We start from the raw sequence: 21299 nt of genomic DNA on the forward strand, positions 1-21299 counted from the left end.
CGGTGTCTGCTCCAGCCATTCCTATGGCCAGCGTGCGCTGATAAATGTCACCATTATTCTCAGCCCTTGTGTTTTTCTTTCTTTTTTTGTCCATGCGAGAGCTGTGATCACACGCCTCGCTCCCGATCCTTAGGTCGGGGGTATATTGCTTTTGTAGCTTCTGCGCTTGTGCCCACTCTCCCATATCAAAGGTGGCTGCAGGGGGCCTTTATCCCGTCTGACAATACCATAAGCACCCCCCGCCCCCCCCCCCCACCACAGGGCCCTCTCTGACACTGTGTCCCGGAAGGCCCGGAATATCTCTCTGAGGCCCGTACGAAGCGGACCTGCAGTACAGGTCCCAGGGTGATGCAGCTCAAGCTGCCGGCTAGCAGGGAGGCCAAAGACAGGAAGGTGGCCTGTAACCTCCCCCCCCCCCCCAATGACCCCAATCAGAGGAAGGACCTGCGATGCCCCCACCAGGGATGAGCCGGTCATGCCCCGCTGTGGTGTTTGCAAGCTGGGAATCGTGTCTGGCCGCACAGGCCCCCCCTGCGTCTGGCAGCACACGGCGGGAGCAGAGGGGGCCCCCTCCCCTGCTCATCAGCACAACAAGCATTCTGACTGCGGCTCTTTATTTCATTTTTAAAACATATTTATACATCCATACATATATATATTTATATATATATTTATATACACTTTACTTTTCTGAAATCATAAACTTAAAAAAGTTTATAAAAATAAAAAGTTTTATGGTGACTGACCGCTCCTCATCCTCGTGCTCGTCCTCGTTGTCCCTTCCACCCTGCAAGGCCGTCCCCGGTGAAGGCCACCCGCTGCCTGCCCCCCCCCCCCCACCTCCAGCTAGCGTGGCACTGTCTCCGCCACGTGCTGAGCTGTGTTCCGTCCGTCTGTCCCCTGCCAGCCTTGATAGAAGGGCTCCTTCCTATTTTGTTGTTTTTTTTTTGTGGATTTTTGTGGATTTTTGTGTTTCTGTTGGTTTCTCAATGGTGTGTGTTTTGTACGCTTTTCCCCGCTTCCTTCATCGCGGTTGTTTTCCATCTCGTTCGCTGATGTCCGCCGGGTACTTGATACGGTATTCTTTGTTTTTTATTTACTAAAACAGAAGAGAATAAGCAGACATTCGTAAATGAGAGCGCCGACACTGCGGATTCCTGCTAAGCACGTACAGGGGGACGGGTGACAGAGGCGGCACACGCATGCGGAGCAGGAGACAGGCTCGGGAAAACGAGAGCGACTCAACACGCGGTGTTAAGGTGATATGAAGAGACTGGGGAGCAAAGCTCATTTCCAGAGGAGGAGTTCTGGGTAAAGAGGAGGACCTGAAACCCAGCGTGCAGGAGCTGACGGCATGGGAGTGATGCGAGTGTTGCCCGGACTCAGCCGTCGTTCCTGATAGGCTTAGCCCTTCATATCACTCTAGCCAAAGAGAGGCACGGCTTCCCGGTGCCCCAGTACCTGCAGACGCCCCTTCAGGAGGAAAGAATGGCAGCGCGGCTTTGTAGGGGTAAACAGATGCTGCACGGCTCGTCAGTGACCTCACGCCCCTGAGCAGAGCAGCACACGCTCCCTATGCTCGGGGGGGGGGGGGGCTCCCTTCCTTCAGGAACATCACCTTGCCTTTTCAAGGCCGCTACACAAGCGGGACAGACACGGCGTGCCCCCCCCCCCCCCCCACCGGCCTCTGCTCGAGTGCAGCCCTGACAAACATATTAATCACCAAAGGCAAAAAACTCCAAGAGAAGTTAATGGATTGAGAAGGTCTGTGCTGCAGCCCCGCCCTCCCCTCAACAGCCCCCCACCCCCGCCTGCTCGAAAGCACGCTTCAGCACTACGGCGCTGCGCAGAGAGCGTGCTGTTCTGTCAACGGTCGTCTCCGAAACAACTGCAAACAAAAATATATAAATAAAATAAGACATCAGGTATGAGTAACATGGGAGAAGCAGGACAGAATGATGCCTGGTTCTTTAAAGGCAGGAAGTATATTCATTTTTGATGATAAACATTTAAATTTCATAGTCTCTTTACACTGACACATAAAACAATCATATATTGTATAGATACTTCATTTACAGAATATGTCGACATGAAATGGAAGATCATCTGGAAAATCAAAAACTCTCCGTGAAGCTAGATAACAGACAAATTAATATAAATATATCTAGATGTTCCTCTTTTAAACATATCAGATAAACAGGAAATGAAAATACATTACACACTATACATTGAACGTTTTTTTCAGCAGTATACCAAATACACATTAGGACCTTTAGAGGGATGAAGAAATATAGATATAAAAGTTTGCAGGATGTGTTCATACATACGTACATGGACAGGGAATAATTTTTGCTTGCTTTTTGTTTTTGTACAAATCCCTTGACAAAATATGACAGAATATCAAAAAAGAAAACGGGATGGTGGAGTAACAGGACCATTTTAAATGACTGCATGTCCTCAAAAGAGAAAAAAGGAGCTAATTTTCAAAGAAGAGCGGCATTAAAGTCATAAAATGAATAACCTACATGCAAGGTGTGCGTCAAGTTAATTAAAAAAAAAAGGTTCTTTTTGTTTTAATTCCTGCATTATAAGCTGAAAGATTCCAAGGCCGTGTTCTGATTCTCGCCTGCGATGATATTTTGAGGACACTGGCTTCACAGAGCCTGTGCTTTGGTGTGTGTGTGTGTGTGTGTGTGTGTGTGCGCTCCTATGCGCACGCCCGTTTGTGTGTGTATCACTGCCAGCGGGTTAAGAACACAAACCACATGGTGGCAGGAGGCCCACGACTCAGCTCTCGATTTCTTCTCCCGCGCCACACGACTGGGGAACATCGCCATAATCAAATCTGATGGCCCAGGACAGGACAGGACAGGACAAGACTTCATTACAGAACCTCATCTTGCCGGACGGCGGCAAGCCTGATGGACTGTCTGTCTTGTCGTGTTCTCTGGCATCAAGGGCAGCACGCCGTCACCCGAGTCTGTTGACACCTGAGGTGGGACAGCTAACTTGAGAGTGTCCTTCAGGCGCCGGAGGAAGAGCCTTCTGTTCTGTTCCCGTGTATAAAGCCCAGTGCGGGTCAGTGTGGGGCCTTTATCGGCATGGCAACGCCGAGGCGTGACTGTCATTTGCTGGTGTGAGACGCATCTCGCCCACCTGCAACCTGACGTGGGGACCTTTGTCAAAGATTTCACAACTGCAGCTTTAAAACTTTTTAAGAGAGATTCTATGGTGCAGCTGCCCCCCAAGCCAAAAACAAGGTGTGCAGCTCCCTTAAAACTCAGCTGGGGAGCCTATGTACCCATCAGCCAGGCGGTACCTCTGTTTAAAGAAAAAGCGCAGAAATCCATACGGTCCGAAAGCCCGAAGAAAGGCAACATGGCTGAGGTCACGGCGCGAGGAACGGCGGAGAGAGAGCCTGCCGCCATTTTGTCCTGGAGCCCGGCCCATGGGGCCATCTCACAAATGATGGCGTTAACAGAGCCAATTAAACTGGCAATCATTTAATGGCTCACGGACGCATCCGTGCTTGACGGGGGGGGGGGGGGGTGCGCTTCTTTACGTTGCCTGGCAAGCTTCAAGATTCATTTAGACATCCGCCGCTTCCAACCTTTCTTAGACTCCGTTCAATTTCTGTCTGTGACGTGGGATTTATTTGGCTGGAAAAGGCTCGTTAGTAGTTTCCCTGCTGCAAAGATAAAAAGTAGGAAACGGAAGGAAAGAGTGGTGATGCCGATTACTCGTCTTAAGCGACGAAGGCAAAAAAAACGCTGGACTGAAGATGAATTTATTTGCCAAGAGCGTGTAGGACAAAGAGCATATGGGTGAGTGCTGGGGTGCGGGAGAACAGGCTGAGGCGCGTTAAAGGGCCGGAGCTTCCCACACGGCACCTGTGCGTGGCTCGGCCCCCACCTTTCGTCCTTTTGGACTAACAGAGCTGCCCCCCTCTCTAATTTAGAATGAGATCACGCCTGCAAATCACTGGGGGAAAAAAGGCACCCGTCCGCTGCGATTCCAACCATGTTTTGCTGCGGTTGTGAAGAGGACACAGGAGCAGTCATTTAAAAAGGTGTGCGTCACCTTAAATGGAACAATGATTTAAACTCCTTTATGGTCAGAGAGCAGCTTTAATTCCTATTGGTTATTTAGACACAGTGTATACATACAATAATATAGCTCAACAACACATTTCACATAATTATTAGATCAGAAACACATACAAAGATGCCACCAATTTCTCCTCTTCAAAAAAGGTATAAACAGTGTGATTTAAAGCCTTTTTTCTTAATAATATAAAAATGTATCCATGATGTAACCCTAATATTAATATATAAAAGGAGGAACATTTTTTAACCTAGACTTTTGTACTACATTTTTTAAATCTAATGATAATGCTATAATCATTTAATAAGCTAATAAATACTATCTTTATTTTTAAACACCTTATACTATAATACACATACTGGTATGTCATGTTACGTCCTATAAATGTAACACCTTATAAAAATGGAACTAAATCGAAAAGCGAACATGAAAATGCCAAAATGAAAGCAGTAAAGGGGATATGAGTATAGGGGCTATTTACACGGGCTGGTCGGACACGTCCACACTGACCTGGGACCTGTACTCCACTGCCACTTAGCGGCTGGTTTTTACAGGCCGTGAATTTTTCTCAAATGCTGCCCTTTGCCCTGCTGTAGAAAAAGCTCTGATTTGGTCATCGACTAAGCTGGGATCAGATCACGGAATTAAAAATGAGAAAGAGTCTATTCCAATAGACTGAAAAAAGGAAAAGCTCTAAAATTTCGACTTAGTTATGGACATGTAAAGTGTGAAAGCTGCCAGTGTTTATCTCCACTGCAAATCGGTGAGTAACCGAGTGGTAAGCTAAGAGTTGTATGCTGGCAGACGAGGGAGCTCACTGAGGACGGTGTGATCATATGATCAGCCACTACCGAGGCCGTTTCACTGCGATGCCTGTGATAGCACACTGCACACTGCTCACTGCCACTGCGGCCGGGCTCTAACACGATGGAGCACTATGACTGAATTTGCCTTGGAGAATACAGACGTGATTGGGGAGGGCTGGGGGCAATGAGAATGGGGCTGGGGGGGGCATAAATATTCCGGAATTCCCCCCTGGAGCTTCCCAATGGAAGCGCCCCCAGTCCCAGAAAATTGCATTTCTCTGCTCGGATTCCAGAATGAGCGTGAGTGTGTGTGCGCCCCCTCCCCGGTGATTCTGTGTGTGTGGGGGTATGTGTGTGTGCGTCTCGTGCTGAAAATGCGGCCATACATCACAGAAAGGATGCGTGCGTCTCCATAGCGTCTCGGAATCCCGCAGTGCCAAGTGAATGCAGCAGAGCTGGGGAGGTAAGGCGTCCCGGGCGAGTCGAGGGGCGGAGGAAACTGTAAGGGGCGTGCTCCAGAGGACAGCCAAGGCCCAGAGGAGGAAGCAGATCGGGGCCCTCCTGAGTGCCCCCCCTGCCACCTGGCTGTCAACCAGACAGCACAAGTTCAATATCTCATCTTAAATCTCGCCCAAACGGGACAAGAAAGAGGACAAAATAACATTATGGGGCCCCCCATAGCAGCAGTGTGTCACTGGAAGCGCGCCGGGTGGATGTTGGGTCTGGCGCAGGCAGCGTTGAGCGGTTGCCTCCATGTCGCATGTCTGCTCTATCTTCAAATGAAATCAGCGCTTATTGACTGAACATTTTTATCTTTGATCTGTCAAGGAAATTGCCTCCCAGGCTGCTTTTCTTCCACCCCCTTAACCCCCCGGAATCGAGGGGGGGCCTGTTTTACGCCCCTACCGGGAAGGGGTGCCTATCAAAGTGTTTGCGATGGTAAGAATCACACTATGGAGGCTGTTGGCACGGCTGGTGGGGCATGTTGTGTGTGTGTGTGTGTGTGTGTGTGTGGGGGGGGGGGGGTTGCTGTAGATGATCAGGAAAAGCTCTTTAAGGCGTTAAGCACCAAAAGCGAAGAGGGCTGGGAGCATCTGGGTTTTCCGTCACTTGTTTTTCCACACTGTCATCAGATTTTATGGGGGATGGAGGGGGTCCCTCCCGCCAGAGAGGGCGCTCTGATGGATGCGGCCTGATAAAGATCGATCGCAGTGACGGTGGCTCGGCAGCCCCTCGCCCCTGCAGCTCTCCTGTGGAAGCCCCATATCTCTCTCATGGTTATTGCCGTATCAAAGGCTGCTCCTTTCCACCCTAAGGTAATAACATTCAGGAGATTCCTTCCGCCTTTTCGGTGAATCATGGAGATAATGTAGAGGACTGGTCATTACTAACATCTTAACCCGCTAAATGCAGGTAGACTGACTCAACGAAAGCATCTCGTCGTCTTGCAGACGTTGGCTGCAGGAGCATAAATATGAGCGGTGACTCCTGTTTCTCGGGGAGACTCAGAGCAGGGTATGAATCTCTTAAAGCCAGCAGGTGGTAATGGGATACATCCTTTCCCCGGGTGGCCAGTACAATCGCATTAGGCCAGCAGATCACTGGTTTCACTAGAACCTCACACAGCCTGTCACCAGAGAGCAATAGCACCTGTGTTCTAATGCGATATGCTGCCAAGTCTTTCCAAACTAAAGTATGTCCTCTAAGCGCATGCCCAGGACCAATGAGCCACACAACCACTTATAGCCCCTCCCCTGACCCCTCCCACCCCGGAACACTTGATCCTGTGACATGGGTGCTTTCTCAACGAGCATGCTCAGAGGGTCCAAGCACCAGGTAGGTGGCCACTATGACTTGCACTGACCACATTCAGCCAGCAGAGGGCGAGGCTGAGAGTGAATGTGAATGGGTCGGGTTAGTGTGGCCTCCCAGAAGCTCCACAATGAAGTACAATGACTGATGTTAGGGCTCATCTCCTCTAACAGCCATCCCCCTCCCAAGTACTACCCAATTTTACCCACCCGAACACACTTTGGTTTAAATTTTAAAACCTGTCGACTGACAAAATTTTTTGATATACCTGTGTGTGCTCTGCTTAAATGCATTAATAAGGTTGCCCTCCTACCATTACTATCACAGTACAAAATAATGCCCTTCTGACACAGCCCCACCTCCCAAGCCCCCCCCCCCCCCCCAGCACGGATTTCCCCACTTTCAGCACAGAAACACACCCCAGGATACACATTATATACAGATGGGTACATTACAACAGAAACCAAAAAATAAAATTGTAACATTCTATAAAATAATGACACAGTGAGACAGTTAGGATACTCTTCAAATGTAACATCATCTTGAGATGAATAGGAGAGGGGCCAGCACTGTGACCTGGAAGCTTTGTGATTGATTTAGTTTTCCACGAAGAAGTAGGTGTTTGTTTGTTTGTTTGTTTGTTTGTTTGTTGGGGGCAATGTTTCCCTCTCTTTAGTAGGGAGTGAAGCGACTGTACCCTCCTCTGTATAGGCTAGCCTGTAACATCAAAGATGAAAAAAAAGTTCCAATCAGTATAGAAGCAGCTTGTTTGTTGGTTATTTTTTTTTCCAAAAATTTCTTCCCTTTTTGTGCCTAGGGCTCTGAGAGAGGGCCGGACTGAGGAAATGGTCTGTGCCACGAACCGCTCGTGGCAGGACAAATATCTAGCGATGTGTATTTTTTGGGGAGGGGGGGGGGGGGGGGTCAGGCCTGTTTGGTAGTGACAAACCTGACTTTCAGTCTGCAGGCGACGTCAACCAAATGGATCCATTCAATCCAGCAATTGAGGGAGAGATATATTAGCTTCTGCACTGCACTCTATAGTGTGATTCTTATTAAGCGTACAGATGCTCATTTTTGCATCAGCGCTTAGGCTTGAGCATCCGACTCCGGGCGGCACCAAAGGGGAGAGGGCTCTATCTCTGCCTGGCTTTGGTTACCCACAGTGAACAAGTGTACATCATGCTCTACTAAGCTGCACCACTGTTTCGCCTGCCTTAAAGGGCTAAACCCCCAGATCTTCAAAGACTAAACCCCGCTCCTTTTTTGAAATGGTGGGGGGGGGGGGGGGGGGGGTGGGCTCTCCCTTATGCAAAACTTTCCATAAACGTAGCATAAATTTGCAATTTTAGCACGTTGGAGATCTGCGAGAGGAGTTTTGTGCAACCTCTGAGGAACTCATTACTGAATGGCTTTTAAGGCGGAAGTCTGCCTCGTTCCTCAGGAGGTGCTAATCAAATATGATTAAATAATTGAAGCTGAAGCGTTGCCGGGTTTGTCAGCCAAACAGTTCAGCTTCACCGTGCACCTTTAAGCTGTTTATGCACTACCAAAACACCTTCCTGACCCCCCCCCCCCCCCCCCCCCCGCCCTCCTATCCCCCCAACCCCAAATTTAAAGAGTGTAGGAGAGGGGACAGGTTGGGCCCATCTAAGGGAATGGGGTGACGAGGAAACTGCAGTGGGAAGAAAGGGAAGAAATTTTGAAAAAAAAAGAAAAAGTATACAGAAAAAAAACTTCAGCAACACAAGCCACAGTTTTAATTAAGTAAATGAAGAGGAAAAAAATGTCTTAATTAATGAAAGCTTTTAGCTAGCAGCTGCACCGGGGAATTGTACGGTTTTAAAAATCACACGCATGTCGGCTTGGTAAATTCGAGTCATTTGTCTAAAGCAGAGCGCTCGTCCGATAAACCTCGTGGGCAGGGGAGGTGGATACGATGCAGTCTCTCTCCTCCTTTTCTGTTTCTTTTTTATCTCTCTTTCTGTACTCTCCCACGGCACGCTGCGGAACGCACTTGATGGCTGTTAATCTTTCCGGAAAAGTGCTGGAATCCCTACCCAGTCACAAAGTAAAATGGACCGTAGGGGTTTTCCGTATTTTTGGGGTGTCCTAAATTTTCTTTGAGGGTTTTTTTCATCTTTGATGTTAGCTGCAAAAGCTAGCTAAAAACAAACATTAACACTCGACTGCATCCCTGTAAAATTTGAAATCGATTGCAAATGGGGGGTGGGGGGGTAGGGTGAGGGGGGGATTGGGGTTTAGGGGTGGGGATAAAAAAAAAGCGACGTGAGACATTTGGCCCATCCAAACTCACACGGGGAAACGGGAGCCATGGGACCCCCCCTCGCAATTACGGAAGTGGTCACAGCTTGGACTCAAAGGTCTCACGTCGGCACGCCGCGGCTAGCGGTCACCCGACAAAGTTCCGGAACATTCTGAGACATTTCCCGGTGTATGGCAATGATTCCTCTGACAGCTAAAATTAAGGCCTGCATAGTGCTGCTGGAAATGAGCTAACAGGCGATAACAGAAATGAATTCTCGGTAATAAATACCCTGTAACTGTGAGTGCATGCAGAGTGTTCCAGCTCCCTGCTAACTCACACTCATCAGTATATCCTCCCTGCGTCCAGCAGGTGGCACTAAACGACACCCCATGGAGGATCCCGGCATGCCGGGGCCCATTGCATGAAAAGGGGGTGCTGGTTAATTTTGGGATTTCCAGAGGATGGGGGGGATGCATAAACTCACCATGGTGCCCACGCTGTATGTGGCGGCTGGTCCGATCGTATGGTGGTACGGGTCTGCCGTTGCATAGACTCTGCCGTAGCTATGGGAGAGAGAGCGGGACACAGGCATCAGGGCGAGTGGCGGCCCCTCCGCCCACACCCCCCAGCTCTGCGTCAGCGTTAGGTCCGGGGTCCATAACACCGTATCGATTTTCGCTCTGCTGCTTTTGTGTATGTGCTGCTGTTTTCTTCCTGGAGAAGATGTCACTGTGTCAAAGTTTCCAGCTGACTTTTTCAAGGTTAGTCTGAGTTTGTCTGGTGTTACACACACACACGCACACACACACACACCCTTACACTTGGAGGTGTTTATATTGCAGTGGGATGTGGTGGAGGTGGAGCACCTCGTACTGCGGGTGTGTGTGTGTGTGTGTGTGTGTGTGCGCTGGGGGGTTAGAGCTGGGTGATGCCGCTGTGTGGGGCCTCCCCATGGTCCACGCCCCCCCCCACCCCTACTCGCCTCTTGTTCACCCCCGCTGTGCCTTAGGTTAACTCTCAGCCTTTTCATTGTCGTTGGTTCGGAACTAATCCCCCCAATTTCCTTCTGCGGGGGACACGCCGCCTTATATATTTATTTACCAGACTTGCCTTATTCATTTATTTACTCTCTTTCTCCAAACACATGCTTGCAAATGAGGGTCTGTGGGGAGCAGATAAGAGTCTCCCAGCCAAGGAGCGAGGGCACCAAATCAACGGGGGGGAAAGAGGAGGAACAGGGAGGAGTGTGGGGGTGGGGTGCCAAGGGTGGAATTATTTTTCAAAAGTAGGCCCAGGCATGGTTATTACACATGGCCATAATATCAAACTTAGCCTTGTTTTGTCATCAGGGATTAAAATATCAAAGGTCAGGTCTGGTGCGTGAAATTGGAAAGGAGGGCCGGGGGTTTCTCTGGGGGGGGGTGGTCACATCGACGATTAGTCTCTTTGGTGGCTCCCAGACCCACCCCCCCTGCCCCCTAAGGGTCGGGCAGGTTCACCGGCTGTGAGTTTTGAGGAGACCGAATTTTAGACCCATGCTTGGCAGTGGACTGCAGGTCACTCCTGTCGTTTCACCCACCAGCTCACTCTTCTTGCCCTCCCCCTCTCCTCTCCCCTCCCTTCCACTCATCCCCCCCTCTTTTCTCTTACACATTTATTCAATAGCTACCCTTTTTACCCACCACCCGAAGAACCCTAGCAGAATAACTAAAAGAAAATAAATAAATAAATAAATAAAAGCAAAAAATAAATAAAGAATAAAAAAGGGACAGAATAATGCAGCTGTCCAATTGCAGCGGCCGCCCATCTCCGCTCCTCATAATTTGAGCTGCCTCCAGTTCTGATAAATCTCACATTATCTGGGGTCTTCAGGCGCCCAGGCAGGGCGTACGTTATCACAAGTGACACGCTCAATCTCTCCCAGATTAGATTACCGGCCACCCTGATCCAGGCTGACAGGGCCCTCCATGGGCTGGATAAATTACTGACAGCTCCCCAGTCGGCAGCACCAGGGGACACCTGTCCTCACTATGGCTTTTTGGCGATCGGGCTACAGGCCGCTGGCCTGCGTGCGCTCGGGACTCCAGCCCATCGGCAGCCGGAAGCGTGCAAGCTGGTACCTGGCCATATCTCCCCTCATTCACCTCAGAGAACATGGGTCATGTTTTTGCTCCTGCCCTGAGTGAAAATCTGTCACTTTTTCTCAACGGCAGGGCCACCCAGAAGGGGGCGCTGTGGCCAGACGATCTCTTACCTGTCGCTGTAAGCTGCTGCGGCTGCGGCCGGCGGTTGGGCATATCTATACGCCGCATAGCCCCCCTGTGGACGACACTGAGCGTTAGACACATCGGGCAAACACAGACCCCCCCAGCAACTATGCTGCCCCCCCCCCCCCGACACAACCTATGTTACCCCATAGCTGCATCTACTGAAGTCACACAGATCTATTACTGTTACTTTTAATATTTAATTAACGAATGGTACAGTAACTCATACTGTCATCTCTAAATTGCCTGTGATGTATGATTGCGTGTGTGTGTGTGTGTGTGTGTGTGTGTGTCATGATGGGCTGGCATCCCATCCAGAGTGCCCCCCTGCCTTGTGTCCTGTGCGGCCTGGGATAGGCTCCAGGCCCTCCTGGAAACCTGTACTGGATAAGCAGCTGGAAGATGGATGTGTGGTTCGCGCAGCAGCAGAGCACCATCCAGGACAGAAATTGGCCTCATGGAGGCGGGTGTGTGTCCTTATCTCCCACACTACCTGCGGCCCCCAAACACTCTCCCTAACGCTGTATCTCATCACAGCAGAAGCCTGTGGCTCTCACAGCCAAAACCGTGTGTATTTTTACTTCTTCTCTACTCCCACCTGGTCCAAACATCTGAACAAACCTTGACATGCGCCTCCAGCTCAGGTCGTATACGGGTGAAGCTGCGAAAAGCGCCACATGCCCGTACAGCGGCGGAGCGGCGTTAGCTAATTATGAGCTGCCGCGTGCAGCCGGATGGCTAGGGCTGGCCGATCGCGCTACGATGCGAAGAAAATGTAACGGAATAAAAACAAAGCTCTCCTTGCTGGCACGTGGCGTCAGAAAGAGCCTCGGCTGGTAATGAGCGGCGCTGTGAAAAGCCCATTGTGCCAGAGAGGCACTAACGTGCAGCATGCACAATGGGAGCACGGGGTGCCACCATGCAGGAGACTGCTGCCCCTGCAGGCCGCTGCTGATATTGCGCTCCTTTTAGCACGCGGACTTGCTCAGAGCAAAACCTCTAAGGTGGGACTGTTCTGAAAATGAGGAGGGGGAGTGGCTGCATTCACTAGCCCCCCTCCCCTTCCCAGCAAGCCTTTCCTTGAGACACCTTGGCAATTAACAAGATTTTAATTAATGCGCAAGCATTGAGTGAGGGGTCCCTGGCACCCGGGCACAGGGGGCCATTTTAATGTGGGGGAAACTGACATTGTATTTTACTGGCGGAGGAGCCACTGAGGAGTAGTGGATGACAATGGCCAGCAGAGGGCACCCTGGAGCAACAGCAGATTCGCTGCAGCACTTCCCACGTGAGCCCAAGGTGCGACGAGGTGGAAGCCGTCCCAAATTTGGAATTCGCCTCGGGAGGTGACAACGGCGTGCTCCATTACTGCTGGTGGCACTTGCTGTACCCTACCCCGGGGGCTGCAGAGGTTTGTTTACTCATTCTTCTCCAATAGGAGTGAGAAAGAGCACGGGGAGCGACTCTTGCTTTGTTGCGGCTGCGTGATTTGTTACTCCCCTTATGGCCCGTGTGGGTGCCTCCGCGGCCTTCTGCAGGTAATGAAGGGACACATCCATCTGTTTTGAGGCACTGGATCGATGCGCCGCATGGAGCTGGGGCAGAATGCCTAGCGGCCGCTGTGAGAGCCCCCAGCGTGGAGCGGAGAGCCCTGAGACGGCCCCCTCGGCACCCGTGTGCCTCCCTGTGGGGGGAGGAGCTTCCTGAGAGAGGCCGCGTGAGACGCGGTGCGGCCGACGGCTGACAGTTCAGCCGAGCGGTTAAGTGACATGACTGCAGCTGGATTCAGTAACACCTACAGATCATCCCTGCTGTGTGTTGAACCCGCGGGCAGCAGCTCAGCTCAAGGTCCCTGGAAGCTCTGGCCGGCACCGCGACCCCGCGATCTGCCTTTGTCCTGGACACGCTGATGTGAGGAGGGGCAGCTTTTACCGTTTAGCCGCCTCGCGGTCAACTGACCGCCTAATACCTCCTGACAGACTGTCGGAAACAATGCGACTTTAACGAAGGTGCGGGGGGGTGGGGGGGTGTCCGGGGAACGGCCGAGGTGGATCACATGAGCAGGGGAGATAAATCGGCAGGGCTCTGCGCAGGGGAATCGGGCAGGATGGGGCAATAGGCCCGTGCACTCGGATAAGGCCGAGGACAAAGCAGGCGAGAAGGGATGCCAGTCATTCGCATGTGGCGTTTTGGCAGCGCAACAGGATATCGCAATGTGCACTCGGACTGGCCGGGGCGGGAGATGGGCCCAGGGCCAGGACTGATGGCAAGGGGCGACACGCTGGGGGGGGTAACAACTGACTGGCTGAGGGATGGACCATCCGGATCCTGGCCACTCGGAACCACTGCCTACCAGCAGTCTCATAAGGGGACACCAGGGGGCGCCGTACTCCCCGCTGTTTCCTGGCTCCGCCCCCAGAGAAATACCCATGCCGGTTTCTCAGTCCAGCTCAGCTCTTAATTAATCAGGCTTGATGAAGCTATAGATACAATGAATCATGTCACATTTTTATTTAAAAATATTCTAATCAATTCAAATTCAGGAAAACTGAATATGTTAGCTGAAGAATTGGTTTAATTGTGGTTTCAGATTGTGATGAATTGTTCTTAGGAATAATTGCAGAGATGATAAAACTTACTAAATGTTAATACGTATAAATCTGTAACTGCCCCATCAAGCTATTAATACAGAGTAAATTATTAATTAATTTTTAAATAATGAAAGATCACTTATTTTAATCTTTGAACAATTAACCAGGGGACTGATTAAGTAAAAAAACTATAATGTGTTTTGTTAAAATTACACAACCAAATGGATGGCCTTTGGGGGCCCAATGTGTGGCCTTTGGAGACCTTGGGCGTAGTCGTGTGTGTGGCCTTTGTGGGCCTTGGGCGTAGTCGTGTGTGTGGCCTTTGCGGGCCTTGGGCGTAGTCGTGTGTGTGGTCTTTGCGGGCCTTGGGCGTAGTCGTGTGTGTGGCCTTTGCGGGCATTGGGCGTAGTCGTGTGTGTGATCTTTGCGGGCCTTGGGCGTAGTCGTGTGTGTGGTCTTTGCGGGCCTTGGGCGTAGTCGTGTGTGTGGTCTTTGCAGACCTTGGGCGTAGTCGTGTGTGTGGTCTTTGCGGGCCTTGGGCGTAGTCGTGTGTGAGGCCTTTGCGGGCCTTGGGCGTAGTCGTGTGTGTGGTCTTTGCGGGCCTTGGGCGTAGTCGTGTGTGAGGCCTTTGCGGGCCTTGGGCGTAGTCGTGTGTGTGGTCTTTGCGGGCCTTGGGCGTAGTCGTGTGTGAGGCCTTTGCGGGCCTTGGGCGTAGTCGTGTGTGTGGCCTTTGCGGGCCTTGGGCGTAGTCGTGTGTGAGGCCTTTGCGGGTGTTGGGCGTAGTCGTGTGTGAGGCCTTTGCGGGCCTTGGGCGTAGTCGTGTGTGTGGCCTTTGCGGGCCTTGGGCGTAGTCGTGTGTGAGGCCTTTGCGGGTGTTGGGCGTAGTCGTGTGTGAGGCCTTTGCGGGCGTTGGGCGTAGTCGTGTGTGTGGCCTTTGCGGGCCTTGGGTGTAGTCGTGTGTGTGGTCTTTGCGGGCGTTGGGCGTAGTCGTGTGTGTGGCCTTTGCGGGCGTTGGGCGTAGTCGTGTGTGTGGCCTTTGCGGGCGTTGGGCGTAGTCATGTGTGAGGCCTTTGCGGGCCTTGGGCGTAGTCATGTGTGAGGCCTTTGCGGGCCTTGGGCGTAATCGTGTGTGTGGTCTTCGCGGGCGTTGTCGTGTGTGTGGTCTTCGCGGGCGTTGTCGTGTGTGTGGCCTTTGCGGGCCTTGGGCGTAATCGTGTGTGTGGCCTTTGCGGGCCTTGGGCGTAATCGTGTGTGTGGTCTTCGCGGGCCTTGGGCGTAGTCGTGTGTGTGGCCTTTGCGGGCCTTGGGCGTAATCGTGTGTGTGGTCTTCGCGGGCGTTGTCGTGTGTGTGGTCTTTGCGGGCATTGGGCGTAGTCATGTGTGAGGCCTTTGCGGGCCTTGGGCGTAATCGTGTGTGTGGTCTTCGCGGGCGTTGTCGTGTGTGTGGTCTTTGCGGGCGTTGTCGTGTGTGTGGTCTTCGCGGGCGTTGTCGTGTGTGTGGTCTTCGCGGGCGTTGTCGTGTGTGTGGTCTTTGCGGGCCTTGGCCACAGCCGCATGTGTGGCCTTTGTGAGTCTTGGGCGTAGCCACGTGTGTAGTCTTTGGGGGCCCTGCACTGGCCACTGACACAGGTCTAGTGCAGCTGTGCCTGTGTGTGTTTTTACGGGCAGGCTGCTATTTGCTCCCCAAGGTCAGCCAGCAGGGCGGCGCCACACCCTCTCCCACAGATGCCCGGTGTGGGGTATAAATGGGAGAGGTAGTGTGGACCGCGGCGTGGCAGGGGGAGGTAGGGCTGGTCGTGCTCGCCTAAATCTCTCATTTTGGGCGGTGGCCTTCGGTGACTCTGCCTTATAAAAGATTCAGGCGGGCCTGCGTGCCAAGGTGTGACATCACACGGATATGGCACCGCGCTGGCGCTCATGGGGGGTTTCAATTCCGCTGCTGGGGTTCCTGGCACGGTGCTGCAGAACCCAATCGACGCAGGGCTGGCAAGACATGTGGGGGGAGGGAATTGCGGGACAAAGACGAGGAAGTGACCTATACTTACGTAAATCTCAGCGCCGTAAAACCCGTCCTGGTACACCACCCTGCGGACAGAAGAGGGGAGGCGGTGAGCACTGGACAGGCTGCACCACACATGCGCTCCCAGCGGCCAAGTACATACATGTGATGATGGTGCAGGGGTGGGCGGCCATCACGGCAAAATAAAGAATGACACATCAGAAAGAAAAATACGGTGATTTCGGAATCAAAGAGCAATTTTCTGCTCTATTAGAAGGTGGCGTGCGTTTGGCGATCGCCTCCGCTCCGTCACGGAGCCCGGCAAGCGTGTCACGTGACCGTGGCAGATAAATCACCCTGCTGAGAGGGAGCCGGCGACTAATCGGAACCCCCCACCACCCCCCCGCCTCACCCCCCTACCATCCCTGGGACCGTGGCGCAGTGCTCTGAAAAGGACCCTCCACTGCTCATTTAATAGCTGATACCTGATGCGATGATGATGATGCCCCCCACTGGCTTCCTGAGCCCCCCCCCAATTACCAGCGTGGCCTGTTAGAGCCCGGTCAGGGGGAGGGGGGCAGCTGTGTCGATATCACCTGCGGGCAGCCAGCTCCCAAGCGGGCCCCTGTTGGCATAGTGCCCCTGCAGATGTTGGGGACTCCGGCTACACGGAGGGTGTGTCACACAGCAGTGCCCCCGTATGGCAGTGCCTGAGCGTGCGGGGGCTCCCTGATATGCGGGTGTGTCAAAAATAAATATAATGTTTCTTGGGGGGGTGGGGGGGTTACAAGACAAAGAATCAACAGAATTATGGAGAATGGAGTGTAACGGCACCACTGTGTTTACCTCCCCCCCCCCCCCCCGGCAATCCCAAGGGCCCAGGACATGGATACTCACGCTCCGTAGGCCGGGATGGGCGGAGGTGGGGGGGCGGCACGGAACGTGTTGTAGACGGCGCGTCCCCGGCCTCTCAAATGGGCTCCTCGGTAAGCCACCGTGGCCCCTGCCGCTGGGTACGGGAAGCCGGTAACTGCGGGGTGGGGGGGGAGGGAGTCAGGACAGGGCACACACATAGAACAGACACAGCACCCCCCAGAGGATCCCCCAGCATCCAGTCTGTCATCAGGGCCATGTGAGAGGACGACACGCGAACAACGAATACAGATCACCCAGAGAGCTGAGGGGCCACAACCGACTGGACGCCACGCAAACGAGCATTTCAGCAACACATGGGAAGAGACCGAGGGGGCGGGGGGTGAGGATAGCTGTTCTATGCCAGGGAACTTTTTCTTCTTTCGGGAAACCTTGAGAGGCGGCGCGCTGTTTGGACGCGGTCCCACCACGGCCGAGTGCGAGCGGACGGGAAGGTGGGAGGCCGCCGTCGGTGAGAGAGACACTGTTCTGGCGAGGAGGTGGGTGAGCAGATGGGCTGCATTGTTGTAGCAGCAGTCTCTGCCCCATGTGATCCTTCATCTCACCCAGGGACCTCCCCGCCTCTCCCAGCCAATCGTGGCTCCTGGTGCCGCCCCCCTCCCCCGTAACCCCCTGCCGGCGGACAGCTCAGGGTCAATGCTTCCGAACGAGACGACCGCCCCGGGAATCTCAAGTTCACCCTCGAGTCAACTCAGACGGCTGGGTCTTAATTACCCACGATGCCCATGGAGCATCCAGGTATTTTTCTGCTTTGAACCCGACGGTGTCTCCTAGACGTTCTTCTGAACCTACTGGGTGAGAAGATTCCTTCAATTATTCATGGGAACCCGACGAGGCGGGTCAGGCTGCACGTACTGCTTCACTTATTCATTTGTTACTTTACTCTTTTATAAGGAGCGTTCTTGATTAAATTCACCATCTCTTCTGAGGCAGCGGGGTGGTGAACCTCCACCTTCTAAGAGGAGGTAAAGCCAAGGGAGAGTCTCTGTCTCCCCCTGGCTGAAATGCCAAGAGCGACACACACACACACACCTCGATGGCTGTGTGAAACTTGCCGCCCGTCTCCCCGGAAGCCAGCGAGAGTCGTCCCCCCACCTGCCTGCCTGCCGCGTGAGACCCCCCCTAGCCAAGGCCTTAATAAACCTGACAAGGAGACAGATTTGTGGCGCTCTTAAGCGCAGACGCGTGGGTTAACGCCCTGAGCCGTTAACACTCAGGCTCTCCATCAGGGCCGCCGCCGCACACAGACGGCGCCTCCGACCTGCGACTAGGCAGCTATGTTTGGGGAGAGAGCCTGGGACGCACTCCTCTGTCTGAAGGCTCTCTGGCGCCCCCTGTCGGAGGCTCGCACATGGGTCTAATCTCATAATGAGCGCGTGGCCGATAAAGGCACGCCGATTCAATAATAACCTATAAATCAAACACAGCGAGACACTTTCCGACGCCTGTAAAAGCCAGAAAGGCGACACCCTGGGACATAAATTCCTCACCGCAGTAAAACAGGGTGACGGTTATTTTTACTGAGCCGAAGAAGCCGGATAAAAGTGGGCCGGCCGGGCTGAGGTGACAGCGGCGGCTCAGTTAAACTGCGGCCCACCCCGTAAACGGCACCATTTCTGAAGTGCATGGGGGAGGAGGGAGGGGGTCTGCAGCATCCCCACGCGACACGGCATCGCTCTTACGCCACCTCAGAAGCAATTATGATCTCGGCACAGCAGGGTGCCCCCTCGCCCCAAATTACCACCCGATTTTCCGGCAGGCTGCCCTCTCTGTCAGCCACGTGGACATCTGGGGACGAGGACTTAAACCGGGCACCAGGACACAGAGGGGCAGATTAATCTAATCAAGGGACGGGTGTTTAATTATCCACCTAAAATGAGCCCCCAACAATTAACAGAGCTACACGCATTAAGACTGCAATTAGTCTTTTTAAATTTTTGCCACGCTTTTCAGGAAAAATAATCACGTTTCGGCGATTTTTCAGACTCATGGTCGAGATCACTCTGGCTAGTTCAGCGTGGGGTAAGTTCGCCAGTCACATGGGCAGGCTAGTCACAGGCGGCCCCTTGCGGGGGCCCCTCCGGGTCCAGTGGTGCTCAGTGACAAAACTGTAACTTCCCCTGAAATGTGATCTGTGCACTGGTCGATGACCCCCCCGGGGGTCAGGGTGTGCCAAGGAACTTCAGTGCTTCTTAGAGTTGAACAAATGTCATCCCCATGGGACTCGCCAATCTTTTTAGCATATATTTATAAAGCGTAACTATTTTTACACCCCCATCCAGCACGGCCCCCGCCCCACCCCAGCTGCTGCTTTGCATTTTAATCTGATTTGCTGTGTTCTGTTCTACACACTACCAGGCCCCGTATACACTCACCGGGGGCACAGTCAATCAATCAGCATTAGCCCCCCCCCTCATTGTCCTTCATGCTCACTCACTCGCCGGCTGCGGCGACACAAAGCCCAGCTGAAAAGGCTCCGATTAAACTATTAAGTCTCCCGCTCGGGGTCAGTGCCGCTGCCCTCCTGTCTGCATCCTTAATTCCTCTCTGACTGGCTGCTGTTCCTTTCCTGTACTGGGAGTCTGGCTGGGCAATGGTGTCGGGGGCGGGGGGCTGGGGGGTTGGAGGCCCGGCTTGGAAGAGGTTAAAAGCGGCCGGTCACCGGGGCTCATCCGTCACTCTCCTGAATGGGATTTGAGGACAATAAACCTGTAGCACCAGGACGAATGGAGACGGAGTGCACTGTCAGCGGCGCACGATTTATGGGGCCCAATTTCGCTGATCTCCCACACAGAACGCGGTGCTGATAAACAGTGATTAATCGCCTTTACATCCCATTTTATTCCGACCCAAAGTATATTAAATGTAGCCATAATTATTCTAGAATAAATCCATGGACCACTTGCCTCTTTTTTTTTTTGAGGAAGGGGCTAAAAAAAATATTGGGGGAGTAAGGTGAGGGGCGGGGGTTTTCACGAGGGTGCAACTTAATGGAATCGGGTGTGGATAGCAGCGGGACCGGCGATTTTAGCATGACACTCCACCCTCAGCAAGGGGGGGGGGGGGGAATCTATATCTTATTTATATTTTCACACTTCCTACATGTCCTCCTCCGGGACGCGGACAAACATATGGCGTCGTTTAGGCTCGGCAAACTACAGCAGCAGTGTTAAGACGACTTGGAAAATTAGCAGCCGATAAAACACCCAACCTCTCGCCCCCCCCCCCCTCCCCCATGCAGCGTTTCATCCAATCCGACGTGGAGTCCTAGGGAGGCGAGCGGGGCGCCGGTCAGTGCGTGTGGGAGGGGTTTCCCGGGAGCACGCCTGCATCGGAACTCAGGGGGGAGGGGGATGCAGAGGGGGGAGGAGTGGGAGCTAGAGAGTAGTGGGGTTGGGGTAAAATAAAAATGATAGATGGCTGCTTTCTGTCACGGCCGGTTATTTAGGGGGCTGCTGTAAAGCTGTCGCCGGACGCACAGATTTTAGTCTAATGAGCAAAAAGCCGAGCCGTTACAGTGGCTGAGATGTGCTCAGCACTTCCAGCAAATGAAATAATGCCGTTTGCTGCTCATTAAGATGCGAGGGGCTCGCAGGTGATAAAAATGGCACGCGGTGGGAAAACTTGGCAGAGAAGGAGAAGAAGAAGGTAAAGTCAACACTGCTCATTAAACGAGCTGCAAAGAAGTCCGCTGCCGCTCTCCTGCCAGCCCCTGCCAAGCCCCCGTACTTCCGGCCCGCCGAGGCCTCCGCGCTCTTCAAAGAGCCGCCTGACACCCACAGACTCCGCCTCGCTGGCACCTAAGCTGAAGACAGGATCCGGCCCTCTTTTGGGAATAAACGCCCGACGATGCGCTCATGCCGGTGGAAACATGCAGACCACGTTCTCCGAGTCCATAAACGTGACTGACAGCAGGCGATAGGGAGATTTAACCTCCGATGAAACGAGAATTATCTGCGAAATAAAAACGGGCGTCGATTTCATCAGATGTCAGATTATTTCTGTCAGTCTGGTAGGGGGAGACATTGACAAACTGCTACATAGATCAGGTTAGACTTTGTGATTGAGGAGCTTGGGATGAGGGGTCGAAGGTCACAACCGAGGTCCTTTATCTGAGCATCCGTGGATCGACACTGGCGGAGAACCAGTGAAATCGGGGCTATCCCCACTGCGCGTAACTATGCAACCGCGTCCGGAGTCACTTCCACGTCATAGACCATCCCCCGCTTCCTCGTGGACACAGGTCGAATTCACGTATGAGATTACACTTCAGAAAGGTAACACTTCTGGGTTGGATAATCATTTGTTGGCCCCCGTTTCAGTCTGTATCTATGACGAACAGGCAACCCGTCAGGTGCGGGGGGGGGGGGGGGGTTGTCTGTGACCCGCGCAGACTGTGGGAGAGGCCGTGAGGGGCGTGTGAGGGAAGCCCAGTGAGGTGTTTACCTGCATAAAATTCGGGCCCATAGACGGCCCCCACCACCGGGTTCAGCTTCCAGCCTGCGGGGGACAGAGCAA

At 52.9% G+C, this 21299-nt stretch overlaps 1 protein-coding gene across 9 annotated transcripts in view; it reads right to left on the bottom strand.

Annotated features, from left to right (window-relative positions):
• Positions 1 to 887: 887 nt before the first annotated feature.
• The window catches only part of rbfox3a (RNA binding fox-1 homolog 3a), a 423712-nt gene continuing 403300 nt past the window's right edge, over positions 888 to 21299 (bottom strand). For 8 of the 9 annotated variants that reach the window (XM_023822692.2, XM_023822691.2, XM_023822690.2 and 5 more), the window contains 6 exons: positions 21228 to 21281; positions 16746 to 16878; positions 15895 to 15934; positions 11246 to 11310; positions 9476 to 9554; positions 7113 to 7439 (listed from right to left, as the gene is read on the bottom strand). In XM_023822692.2, coding sequence (XP_023678460.1) covers positions 7395 to 7439; positions 9476 to 9554; positions 11246 to 11310; positions 15895 to 15934; positions 16746 to 16878; positions 21228 to 21281 — 416 coding nt within the window. In that variant the 3' untranslated portion in view covers positions 7113 to 7394. Of the gene's footprint in view, positions 1100 to 7112; positions 7440 to 9475; positions 9555 to 11245; positions 11311 to 15894; positions 15935 to 16745; positions 16879 to 21227; positions 21282 to 21299 lie in introns of those variants that run through there. The other variant, XM_072712252.1, reaches the window with a different exon arrangement.

Source organism: Paramormyrops kingsleyae, chromosome 5, assembly GCF_048594095.1.
Source record: "Paramormyrops kingsleyae isolate MSU_618 chromosome 5, PKINGS_0.4, whole genome shotgun sequence".
NCBI classification, from domain to species: domain Eukaryota; kingdom Metazoa; phylum Chordata; class Actinopteri; order Osteoglossiformes; family Mormyridae; genus Paramormyrops; species Paramormyrops kingsleyae.